This window comes from Eucyclogobius newberryi, unplaced genomic scaffold (genome assembly GCF_026437365.1).
Source record: "Eucyclogobius newberryi isolate DKJ021-1_F unplaced genomic scaffold, fEucNew1.0.hap1 SCAF_11, whole genome shotgun sequence".
In the NCBI taxonomy this organism is placed as follows: Eukaryota; Metazoa; Chordata; class Actinopteri; order Gobiiformes; family Gobiidae; genus Eucyclogobius; species Eucyclogobius newberryi.
The window spans coordinates 35,807,362-35,818,240 of NW_027315735.1; the positions used below are offsets into that span (position 1 = coordinate 35,807,362).

Below are 10,879 nucleotides of genomic sequence, written 5' to 3' on the forward strand. Positions count from 1 at the left end.
GTTGACATAAACTAGTGTCTAATGTCACAGACGCACAAACAGCTTCCTCTAAATGAAGACGTTAGACGAACATAAAGACAATTAAAGCTGCATCTCCTGCTCGTCTTCCTTTCCAAACTCTATTGAGCCGTAGAATCTTGTAGGGGACCCATATGTCCCCAAAAAGACCTTTGAAAGACAATACCTTTTCACAGCTCAACACACTGTTGCAGAAATCAAAGCATAGTGTTGGGTGTAAAGGAACGACCCCCCACGGACAGGACACTGTCCTGACCGGAGCCCCTCCCCCTGAATCTGATAAGGGAAGGAAGAGAGAGGATCAAGTTTCTTAATAACTATATTTCATATTTAAACTGACTTAATGTTGACTGTGTGATCTAAACTTGTGACTAAATCATGTTTTAGTTTCGTTGTGTGTTCATGCCGTACTTCATGTACTTTCTCATTACCTGCTGTTGATGTGTGTTCGTTGACAATGTTGTGTATTTTATTATGGTCATATGTCATTTTTGCTGGTTTGATTTAAATTTGCCCAAACTGAGAATAAGTTTGACCAAGAGTTAAAGCCACTCCCACTAGGCCACGCCTCCCAGGTCAATAAAAGAGCAGGCTCAGCTCTGCTCCTGCTCTTCTTCCCGTCGGCACGTGACCTGCCACGACACACCGGGTCGGGGACCCCCGCAGGGGCCCCTCCCCCACCAGGGAGGCCGCATTGTCTTCCAAACTCTGCTTTCACCAAACAACCCGAACATCTTCATTGAAAAATGCACAATTCAACGAACCCTGGAATCATCAAACTCTTCGAATGCTAAACCTGCTCAAGCATCAGCACCCCGGACAGCTCCAAGGACGCAAAGGACTCTTGAGGACGCAGAGACGTGGGAGGCCTCGCTCCACATCCTCCTTGGACACGTGAGACCTGAGAGGGGCTGATATTTACAGAGTGGCATTTAAAGACAGATTCCCTTGAATTATTCCCCAAAACCAATCAAAACCTAATTCTTAATACCAGCATTTCTTTTATAAGTTGAGCCCAGGCACAGTCTGTGGAACCGAACGTGTCAATTAATTGTCTTTGTTTATTAAACCACACAAAATCATCCTGGTTTATAGAGCCTTTGTATCGATCTTTATAGAATTATGATTGTCGGTCAATGAATCGTGTTCTTCAGAGAATGAGACTGAGTAGTAGTATTATATATATATATATATATATATATATATATATATATATATATATATTTATATATTCATGTTTTGCTGAACTAGCTTCAGATGGAGCCCCTTTTGAATATAAATATGAACATGAACTCCCTAAAATCCTCCACACGTTGTCCTCAGTGTAATGGCGAGTCCCAGAGAATATACATTACATCTTGGTGTAAATGTGTGAGGAGGAAACGAGTTCCCTACACTGGCATATGGAAACTATCCTCTGTTTTAGTCTTGGTAGAGTTTAATTATGCTTGTATAACCATACAACCAGAAAAAGCTAGATGTTTTTTGTGCATAGTGGAAGCCAATTAAGAGTGGATTTTATTTCTATGGGAAGTAGAACTCTTTGGTCAACAAGGAGGTGATGCAGGGGATTTCCTGGTGTCTGCCTATGTCTGACTCACGCTCAGATGCTTTTCTGTTGACTCTGGTCAGGATCTGCATCAGCTCCAGGTCTCTGTGTTCCTCTATCTTCTCACACAGAGTCTGGATGAACCAGGAGCCCTCGTCAACGTTCTTCCACGCGTAGCACCCTGTCAGCACGAGCACAAGCACAAAGCAGGTTGTTGCAGATTAAAGGGCGGACATCTGTTTGCAATGACCTAATGTATGTTATTTAAGTGTTTAATGTCATGTTTAAACAGTAAAACAGTGAAGTATAAGTTAAAAAGATGCTAGATAACAAGAGATTACGCCACATTCTGCTCATTTGTATTGTTTTTTCATATGTTTAACTGTATAACATTGATAATATTTTTTCCATTTCATGAAAAACATTACAATAAAAACTGACATGTAATTTGGACAGGCTCAACTATGGGTCAGCAGGTTTTATATATTTTGAGGTGCATCAGAAATGTAATTGGCATAGCACTTTTACATGAACTAAAAGTATGGGTGGGCAGTGGTAGTTTGTGACCTTTCGCTGTGGCGTAGGCGTACAGGAAGTCTGCCTCCAGTGGGGTCTTCTTGAACTGGAGATCGCACTGGCATCAGTCTGGCCCTTTTCAAACCCTTCATCATATATATATATATATATATATATATATATATATATATATATATATATATATAAAGAAATAAAGCTAAATAAATGCTTCACACAGTTTGGAGATGTACAGTGGATGATAGTGAATACATGAGGAAGGAAAATCGAATGTGGAAAAGTCCTCCAAAATGTCCCTGTGTCATTCAGACTGAGCTTTGAATTTGAACTCTGTTTAAAGGGTTTTGTGTTTCACCACAACAGGTGGATCTGATAGAGAAGTTTGTTCTGTTTGTGTGACTCTTGTGAGTCTTGTTTGAAACAGAAATCTGCTTGTTTATTCTGGTCTTCACTTCTGAGCTCTGTGTTGCCCTATTGTGCTGTCACGGGGCGCGACAACACCTGAGGATCAGGGACCGGCCCTGTCCTGTCGTGCTCACATGTGCAGTCTGTCCCCTTCACTTGACTTCACTACACGGAGCCTTAAGTCTCCTACAAACCGCTGCGGCCGAATCGCGCCCGACGCAGAATTTGAGCGCGTGAATGTTGCTCATCTAATTTATGATGGTAATGTTTAATTGTGATGGTACAATACACTGCTAAATTATTATTACTTTTGTATGTTAGATTGTACATTTAGCATGGAGCACTTTAATTAGAGTGAACGTTCATGAAAGGGGCTGTACCTGGACGGCGTGTGGCGTTAAAAGTAGGTCAGCCACGCCTATTCATCGTGTTGAGTGTGGCCCAGGTGTGTTGTGGGTGTTGTACCCTGCAGCCTCAAATGTGTTATTCTGAACCGTGGACTTAATAAAAGTTGCAAAACGGAATGTATCGTCGTATCATTCAAGGGTGCAACATGTACATAGAAAGACAAACGCACCGGACGCGCGTTCTCGACGCACCGGACTAAATACACTCAGCAGCAGACGTGCGTCCGAGTCGTCCTGCACATGCTCAGTGGAGTCGTCCTGCACATGCTCAGTGGAGTCGTCCTGCACATGCTCAGTGGAGTCGAGTCGTCCTGCACATGCTCAGTGGAGTCGTCCTGCACATGCTCAGTGGAGTCGAGTCGTCCTGCACATGCTCAGTGGAGTCGTCCTGCACATGCTCAGTGGAGTCGAGTCGTCCTGCACATGCTCAGTGGAGTCGAGTCGTCCTGCACATGCTCAGTGGAGTCGAGTGGTCCTGCACATGCTCAGTGGAGTCGAGTCGTCCTGCACATGCTCAGTGGAGTCGAGTCGTCCTGCACATGCTCAGTGGAGGAGTTGTGCTGTGTTGCTTTTCTCGTGGTGTAAATGGAGTTTAATGTTGGATCATGGCTTTGGTTTATTAACTTTACAAAGTCCAAAAGTGGAGGCGATGGGCCCCGGGGCCCGTCTGGGACCCGCAGATACTTCAGAGCTGAGCAGAGTTTAGTCAATATCATACACACACAATGTTTAAAAATAAATTGATTTGATTTGATTTGATTTGATCATTATTTTCTCCAGGAGCTGCGTTTTAAGGATTTTATTTTTATCTTGCGGGTTTGTTTTGGGTCTTTTTCCGGGTCGTGCAGCACGTCAGCTCTGATTGGCTGCTGCGCATCTGCTGCAGCTGAACAAATCTGAACACGTGGAGCCGGCCACTTTGGCCACCTCGGTCGCCGCTCAAAGCGCAGAGAGCGTATGAAAACGCACCAATCGCGCCGCAAAAACAAAGAAATTGCTCGGCGGGAAACGCACAACGCGCTCGACGTGCGTTTACTATAGACTTTGAATGTAAACTGGACGCTTCGGCCGCGGCGGTGTGGACGAGACTTAAAGCCTCATATTAGCTCAGAATATAGCCACAACTGAACGTGTAAAACATTGTGTGACTTTTTGCTGTCTTACGACTTAAATTCCCCAATTCTTATAGTGTGACATCCATACATTTTGATTTTAAATGTATTTTTTTCTTTGTTTTAATTTAATTTGATTGATTTATTCGTCCTCTCCTTGAACTGACACCTTAACGTGGTGGAGGGGTTTGAGCGCCCGAATGATCCCGGGAGCTATGTTGTCGGGGGCTTCATGCCCCTGGTCGGGTCTCCCAAGGCAAACAGGTCCTAGGTGACGGGTCAGACAAAGATCGGTTCAGAAGCCTCTTATGATGACAACACGAAAAAGGCAGTTTACGTCGCCCGGATCGGCGTCACCGGGGCCCCATCCTGGAGCCAGGCCTGGGATGGGTGCTCCATGGCGAGCGCCTGGTGGCCGGGTCTTACCCCACGGGGCCCGGCCGGGCACAGACCGAAAGAGCGACGTGGGGCCGCCCTCCTGTGGGCCCACCACCCGCAGGAGGCATAAGGGGCCGGTGCAGAGAGATCTGGGCGGCAGTCGACGGCAGGGGCCTCGGCGACCAGATCTCCAGACACAGAGACTAACTCTGGGGACATGGAATGTCACCTCGCTGGGGGGGAAAGAGCCTGAGCTTGTGCGGGAGGTTGAGCGATTCCGACTAGATATAGTCGGCCTCACCTCCACGCACAGTTTGGGCTCTGGAACCCATCTCCTCGAGATGGGCTGGACGCTCCACTTCTCTGGTGTTGCCCGCGGGGAGAGGCGGCGGGCTGGTGTGGGCTTGCTGATAGCCCCTCAGCTCAGCCGCCACGTGTTGGAGTTTACCCCGGTGAACGAGAGGGTCGCGTCCCTCCGCCTTCGGGTGGGGGACAGGTCTCTCACTGTTGTGGCGGCCTACGGGCCGAACAGCAGTGCAGAGTACCCGGCCTTCTTGGAGTCCTTGGGAGGGGTACTGGACAGTGGGGGACTCCGTTGTTCTACTGGGGGACTTCAACGCCCACGTGGGCAATGACAGTGACACCTGGAGAGGGGTGATCGGGAAGAACGGCTTCCCCGATCTGAACCCGAGCGGTGTTCAGTTATTGGACTTCTGTGCCACGGATTGTCCATAACGAACACCATGTTCAAGCACAAGGTCCATCAGTGCTCGTAGCTCCAGGACACCCTAGGCCGGAGGTCAATGATTGACTTTGTTGTCGTGTCATCAGACCTCCGGCCGCGTGTCTTGGACACTCGGGTGAAGAGAGGGGCAGAGTTGTCAACCGATCACCACCTGGTGGTGAGTTGGATCCGCTGGCGGAGGAGGAAGCCGGACAGACTTGGCAGACCTAAGCGCATTGTGAGGGTCTGTTGGGAACGTCTAGTGGAGCCCTCTGTCAGTAGGGTATTCAACTCGCACCTCCGGGAGAGCTTCTCCCATGTCCCGGGGGAGGCTGGGGACATTGAGTCCGAGTGGACCATGTTCTCCGCCTCCATTGTTGATGCGGCTGCTCGGAGCTGTGGTCGCAAGGTCTCCGGTGCCTGTCGTGGCGGCAACCCCCGAACCCGGTGGTGGACACCGGAAGTAAGGGATGCCGTCAGACTGAAGAAGGAGGCCTATCAGGCCACTCTGGCTTGCAGGTCTCCGGAGGTCATCAACGGGTATCGGCAGGCCAAGCGAGCCGCGGCCCGTGCTGTCGCAGAGGCAAAAACCCGGGCCTGGGAGGAGTTCGGGGAGGCCATGGAGGAGGACTATCGGTCGGCACCAAAGAAATTCTGGCAAACCGTCCGGCGCCTCAGGAGGGGGAAGCAGTGTCTCACAAACACCGTTTACGGTGCGGGTGGAGGCCTGCTCACCTCGACTGGGGATGTCGTCGGACGGTGGAAGGAATACTTTGAGGATCTCCTTAATCCCTCAGTCACGTCTTCCGAAGAGGAAGTAGAGACCGGGGACTCGGAGGCTGGCTCATCCATCACCCAAGCTGAAGTCACTGAGGTTGTTCGCAAACTCCTCGGTGGCAGGGCTCCGGGGGTGGATGAGATCCGCCCTGAGTACCTAAAGTATCTGGATGTTGTAGGACTGTCTTGGTTGACACGTCTCTGCAACATCGCGTGGCGTTCGGGGACCGTGCCTCTGGACTGGCAGACCGGGGTGGTGGTCCCTCTGTTCAAGAAGGGGGACCGGAGGGTGTGTTCCAACCACAGAGGGATCACACTCCTCAGCCTCCCGGGTAAGGTCTATTCCAAGGTACTGGAGAGGAGAATCCGACCGATAGTCGAACCTCGGATTCAGGAGGAGCAGAGTGGTTTTCGTCCCGGTCGTGGAACACTGGACCAGCTCTATACCCTCGATCGGGTGCTCGAGGGTTCATGGGAGTTTGCCCAACCAGTCCACATGTGCTTTGTGGATCTGGAGAAGGCTTTCGACCGTGTCCCTCGGGGTGTCCTTTGGGGGGTGCTCCGGGAGTACGGGGTCCGGGGCCCTTTGCTCAGGGCTGTCTGGTCCCTGTATGACCGGAGCAGGAGCTGTGTTCGCATTGCCGGCAGTAAGTCAGACCTGTTCCCAGTGCATGTTGGACTCCGCCAGGGCTGCCCTTTGTCACCGGTTCTGTTCATTGTTTATATGGACAGAATTTCTAGGCGCAGTCAGGGGTCGGAGGGGGTCCGGTTTGGGGACCACAGGATCTCATCTCTGCTGTTTGCAGACGATGTTGTCCTGATGGCTCCATCAAACCCGGACCTGCAACATGCACTGGGACGGTTTGCAGCCGAGTGTGAAGCGGCTGGGATGAGAATCAGCACCTCCAAATCCGAGGCCATGGTTCTCGACCGGAAAAAGGTGGCTTGCCCTCTCCAGGTGGGTGGGGTGTCCTTGCCCCAAGTGGAGGAGTTCAAGTATCTCGGGGTCTTGTTCACGAGTGAGGGAAGGATGGAGCGTGAGATCGACAGGCGGATCGGTGCAGCGGCTGCAGTGATGCAGTCGCTGCATCGGACCGTTGTGGTAAAGAAGGAGCTGAGCCGAAAGGCAAAGCTCTCGATTTACCGGTCGCTCTACGTTCTGACCTCACCTATGGTCATGAGCTTTGGGTAGTGACCGAAAGAACAAGATCGCGGATACAAGCGGTCGAAATGAGTTTCCTCCGCCGTGTGGCTGGGCGCTCCCTTAGAGATAAGGTGAGGAGCTCGGCCACACGGGGGGAGCTCGGAGTAGAGCCGCTGCTCCTCCACGTCGAGAGGAGCCAGCTGAGGTGGCTCGGGCATCTGTTCCGGATGCCTCCTGGGCGCCTCCCTCGGGAGGTGTTTCAGGCATGTCCCACCGGGAAGAGGCCCCGGGGAAGACCCAGGACACGCTGGAGAGACTATGTCTCTCGGCTGGCCTGGGAACGCCTCGGGATCCCCCCGGAGGAGTTAGAGGAAGTGTCTGGGGAGAAGGAAGTCTGGGAGTCCCTGCTCAGACTGCTGCCCCCGCGACCCGGCCCCGTATAAAGCGGCAGAAGATGGATGGATGGATGATTTATTCGTTTTTTTTATTTCTTTATTAGTTTTTTTTATTTCTTTCTTTATTTTATTTTTTATCGTTTTGCTCCTGTTCTGAGATCTCTTTTATCTGGCAACGCAATTTTTGTTTGTTTTTGTTTTTATAATTCTTTATTCTATTTCTGTTTCTTACATTATTGTACTTATTCATTTATTTGAGTGCATGACGTCACCCGGAAGTGCCGTGTTTACCTCCAGCGCCGCTCTTCCGCTCTTCCGCTCTCTCGCTCTTTTGCTCCAGACTTTCGCTCATTGATCGCACTTTTCTCTGGATTTTGAGCCCGTCACGTCCTCAAACTTCGCCAGACGCAAAGTCCACGTGGCTCGGACCCTGCGCTTCACGTGTCACACCGTAAATATGACCGTAAGTTTAAAACAACGACCTTTTTTTGAGCGTAAAGTTAGTTTAGCCGCTGGTGCTAACGCGATGCTAACGAGCAAAAGCGTTAGATTTAACCAGTTTTATGAGAATTATAAGCTCTAAACTTGTTTTACAGCCACAGGAAAAAAGCTATTGAACTAACCGAGCAGTAAAATCAAACACATACTTTACATGAGTTTAAATTAGTACATGATTAAGATTTTCTCGTAATTAAAGTCCAAATGCTTATGATTTATGCAAATAAGTATCTCTCATGTAGAATAAACACAAGAACTAAATGTACAGTGTATTATGAACCTTGAAATGGCAGAATGATCTATAATCAGGAATACGAAATAATAATCATGTAGTTTATTGATAGAATGTTGTTTGTAATAGATAATATAATATTTAGGCCTGCAACTAAGATTAATATGTCTAATTGATGAATCCAGCAATTATTCTTTTGATAAATCAGTTGACGTCAGTTGTTTCAAAGGCAAAACGTCAATAAATATGATATTTTTTTAACTCAATTTTACCCTGATGCAGCAAAAGAAGCAGTTTATTCGTCAAAAACATAAAACGTTCATGTTTCCAGTGTCTTTTCGCTTTAACAATCGCTTTGTCTGTGTCGTACAACTGCTTTTCTCATGTGTTAGTTTAGTCAGTTGCTCGACAATCATCTCGAACGCGGTTTCATGGCCGCCCTTTTTGTTCTTTGTCAAGCAGAAGCACGAGTTCACGGTTGCCATGACGTGCGAGGGCTGCTCCGGCGCCGTCACCCGGATCCTCAACAAACTCGGAGACGGTGAGAAGAACGCCATCGCCACAAACTCTTTAAAAGCCAGAGAAACGTGACGTGAATCCAGCGAGGAAACGGATATTATCCTCCAGAAAATCACAAAATGCAAAAGAAGTCGAGGTGTTTTTGGCAACGCGTCGTCTTTTTGGTTTATGGAATCGTTTCTAAAGTTTTATAACACATTCCAAACACTCTGTTTCTTTTTGTGAATCTAAATTACAACTTTGAGACGGCGAAACTGAACGTCGCACTTTAAAGAAGCAAACAAACTGACATTTTAACAAATTTTTCATGTAAATACTTAAATTTGCTGTTGATTTTGTATTTCTGTCAGTGACAACAACAATATAATGAGTTTAATTGGTAGTAATATAACGATAACATGAAAGTTGTGGTTTTTATTCGCTATAGAAACCTTATTTTTTGTAATTAAAGTATTTAAAATCACAATAAAACAAAGGTCAGCATGGGTTTTCCTCATGACTTTTACTGCGCAGCCAGACAGCGGTCAGGGCGTGGTCAGGGCGCGGTCAGGAGGCAAAGATCTTTCATTTGTTTAGGCAATAAAGTGCTCTAAAACACCACTTCCTGTTCCACTTCCTCTTCCTGTTTCTCTCTTTCACATCTCTCTTTGTGGAAACTCAACACGTTTCTTTTCTTGTCGTTTTGCAGACGTGAAGTTTGAAATCGATTTGCCCAAAAAGCTGGTGTGGATCGAGTCGGAGAAAGACCTGGAGTTTCTGACCGACACGTTAAAGAAATGTGGGAAGGAAGTGAAGTACAACGGAACCAAGTGAACGAGCCGGCCACGCCCAAAACAGGTGAAGGGGAGACGCGTCACGAATCGACTGGTAAAATAATCAAAACACGTGCAAAAATATGTTTCACAGCAGAGAAAGTGGTTTTATGAAATCTGACAGACGGAAGAAACTCTTGATGAATTTTTTAAATCTTTTATATATTTAAATGTTTTATTCACTGTCTAAAAGCATCCAGTCAGCATTTTTCTTATCTTAAAGCAGAACTAAGGAACATTCTGATTATTTTTATTTTATTTATGTATTTTATTATTCAATTTTAATTTAATTTAATTATTTAATATTTTATTTAATTCTATTTATTTTCTATAATTTATTTAATTTTATTTGTTGTATTTGATTATTTATTCATCGATTTTTATTTTATTTATATTTATGTATGTATTTTATTTATTTATGTATTTTATTAGTTAATTTGTATTTGATTTAATTTCACTTGCACTTTCATCAAACACAGATCCAGATGTTTCATGTTTGTCCTTTTCCACTTCAGGCTTTTTAGAACAATTAAACACAAACACCATCAATTATTAAATGTAATTGAACGATAATTAAACGACCTCGTGCTTTAGCTCCGCCCTCATTTCAGACACGATTTCACACGTTTGTCGTTTAATTTTTTTATTACGTGTATATTTGTAATAATTAACAGAAGAGATTTGAACCAATAACACTCTTTATTCACCATATTTAGTAGAACTTGGGTATTTTGTTTGTGATTTGTTTTTGAATGTATGAATATTACTGTAGTATTTGTGATATTGCTGTAAATATGAAGGAGTGATTGAAGTGGGAAGTCGTCGTCAGAGTTTTGGAATTTGTGGAATTTCTAAATCTTTTTGGAGGAAATGTTTTCACACAAAGACAGATCTGTAAAGTCACTGTTACGGAGCGTTTTCACCACTGCGCATGTAAACATGACAAACACACACGCCCACTAGAGCAGGGGCGGGCAAACTGCGGCCTGCGGGCCACATGTGGCCCGTTTGTCTTTATAATCCGGCCCGCCAAACATACCAAGGAATATGGTATTTTTTTCTTTTCTTTTTGCCCTCAGGCATCTGTCTGCACTTTTATCCTTAATAAATATGACGTGAAAGGAATGAAATAATAGATTCAAATAGCCTTTATTTGACAGAAAAGTGATATTTTTTATATTTAATTTTTAGGGGGAAAAAGTCCTGGATTCTATTATGTCGCTCAGAGGAAAAGAACGGCCCACTCCTGCACTAGAGGCATGAACTGGAGCGTCGGCACGGCGATGACTTTAGTTTTCTTTGTTTTTCAGACTGAAGTTTGTCATTCTGAGCCGATCTCGTCACCAAACGCACAACGGCGCCCCCTGCGTCCTCC

The 10,879-nt window shown here is 46.4% G+C and overlaps 1 protein-coding gene across 3 annotated transcripts in view; it reads left to right on the forward strand.

The window, feature by feature from the left end:
• The first annotated feature begins 7,788 nt into the window (after positions 1-7,788).
• atox1 (antioxidant 1 copper chaperone) overlaps positions 7,789-10,879 on the forward strand; it is a 4,353-nt gene continuing 1,262 nt past the window's right edge. The window contains exons 1-4 of one of the 3 annotated variants that reach the window (XR_011924372.1): positions 7,789-7,906; positions 8,636-8,714; positions 9,381-9,559; positions 10,815-10,879. The exon at positions 10,815-10,879 is cut by the window's right edge and continues 1,262 nt beyond it. Coding sequence is in view for 2 of the 3 variants with exons in the window: in XM_072433970.1 (XP_072290071.1) it covers positions 7,901-7,906; positions 8,636-8,714; positions 9,381-9,505 (210 nt within the window). In the remaining variant the exon portion in view is untranslated. Of the gene's footprint in view, positions 7,907-8,635; positions 8,715-9,380; positions 9,560-10,695; positions 10,782-10,814 lie in introns of those variants that run through there. The other 2 variants (XM_072433970.1, XM_072433955.1) reach the window with 2 other exon arrangements.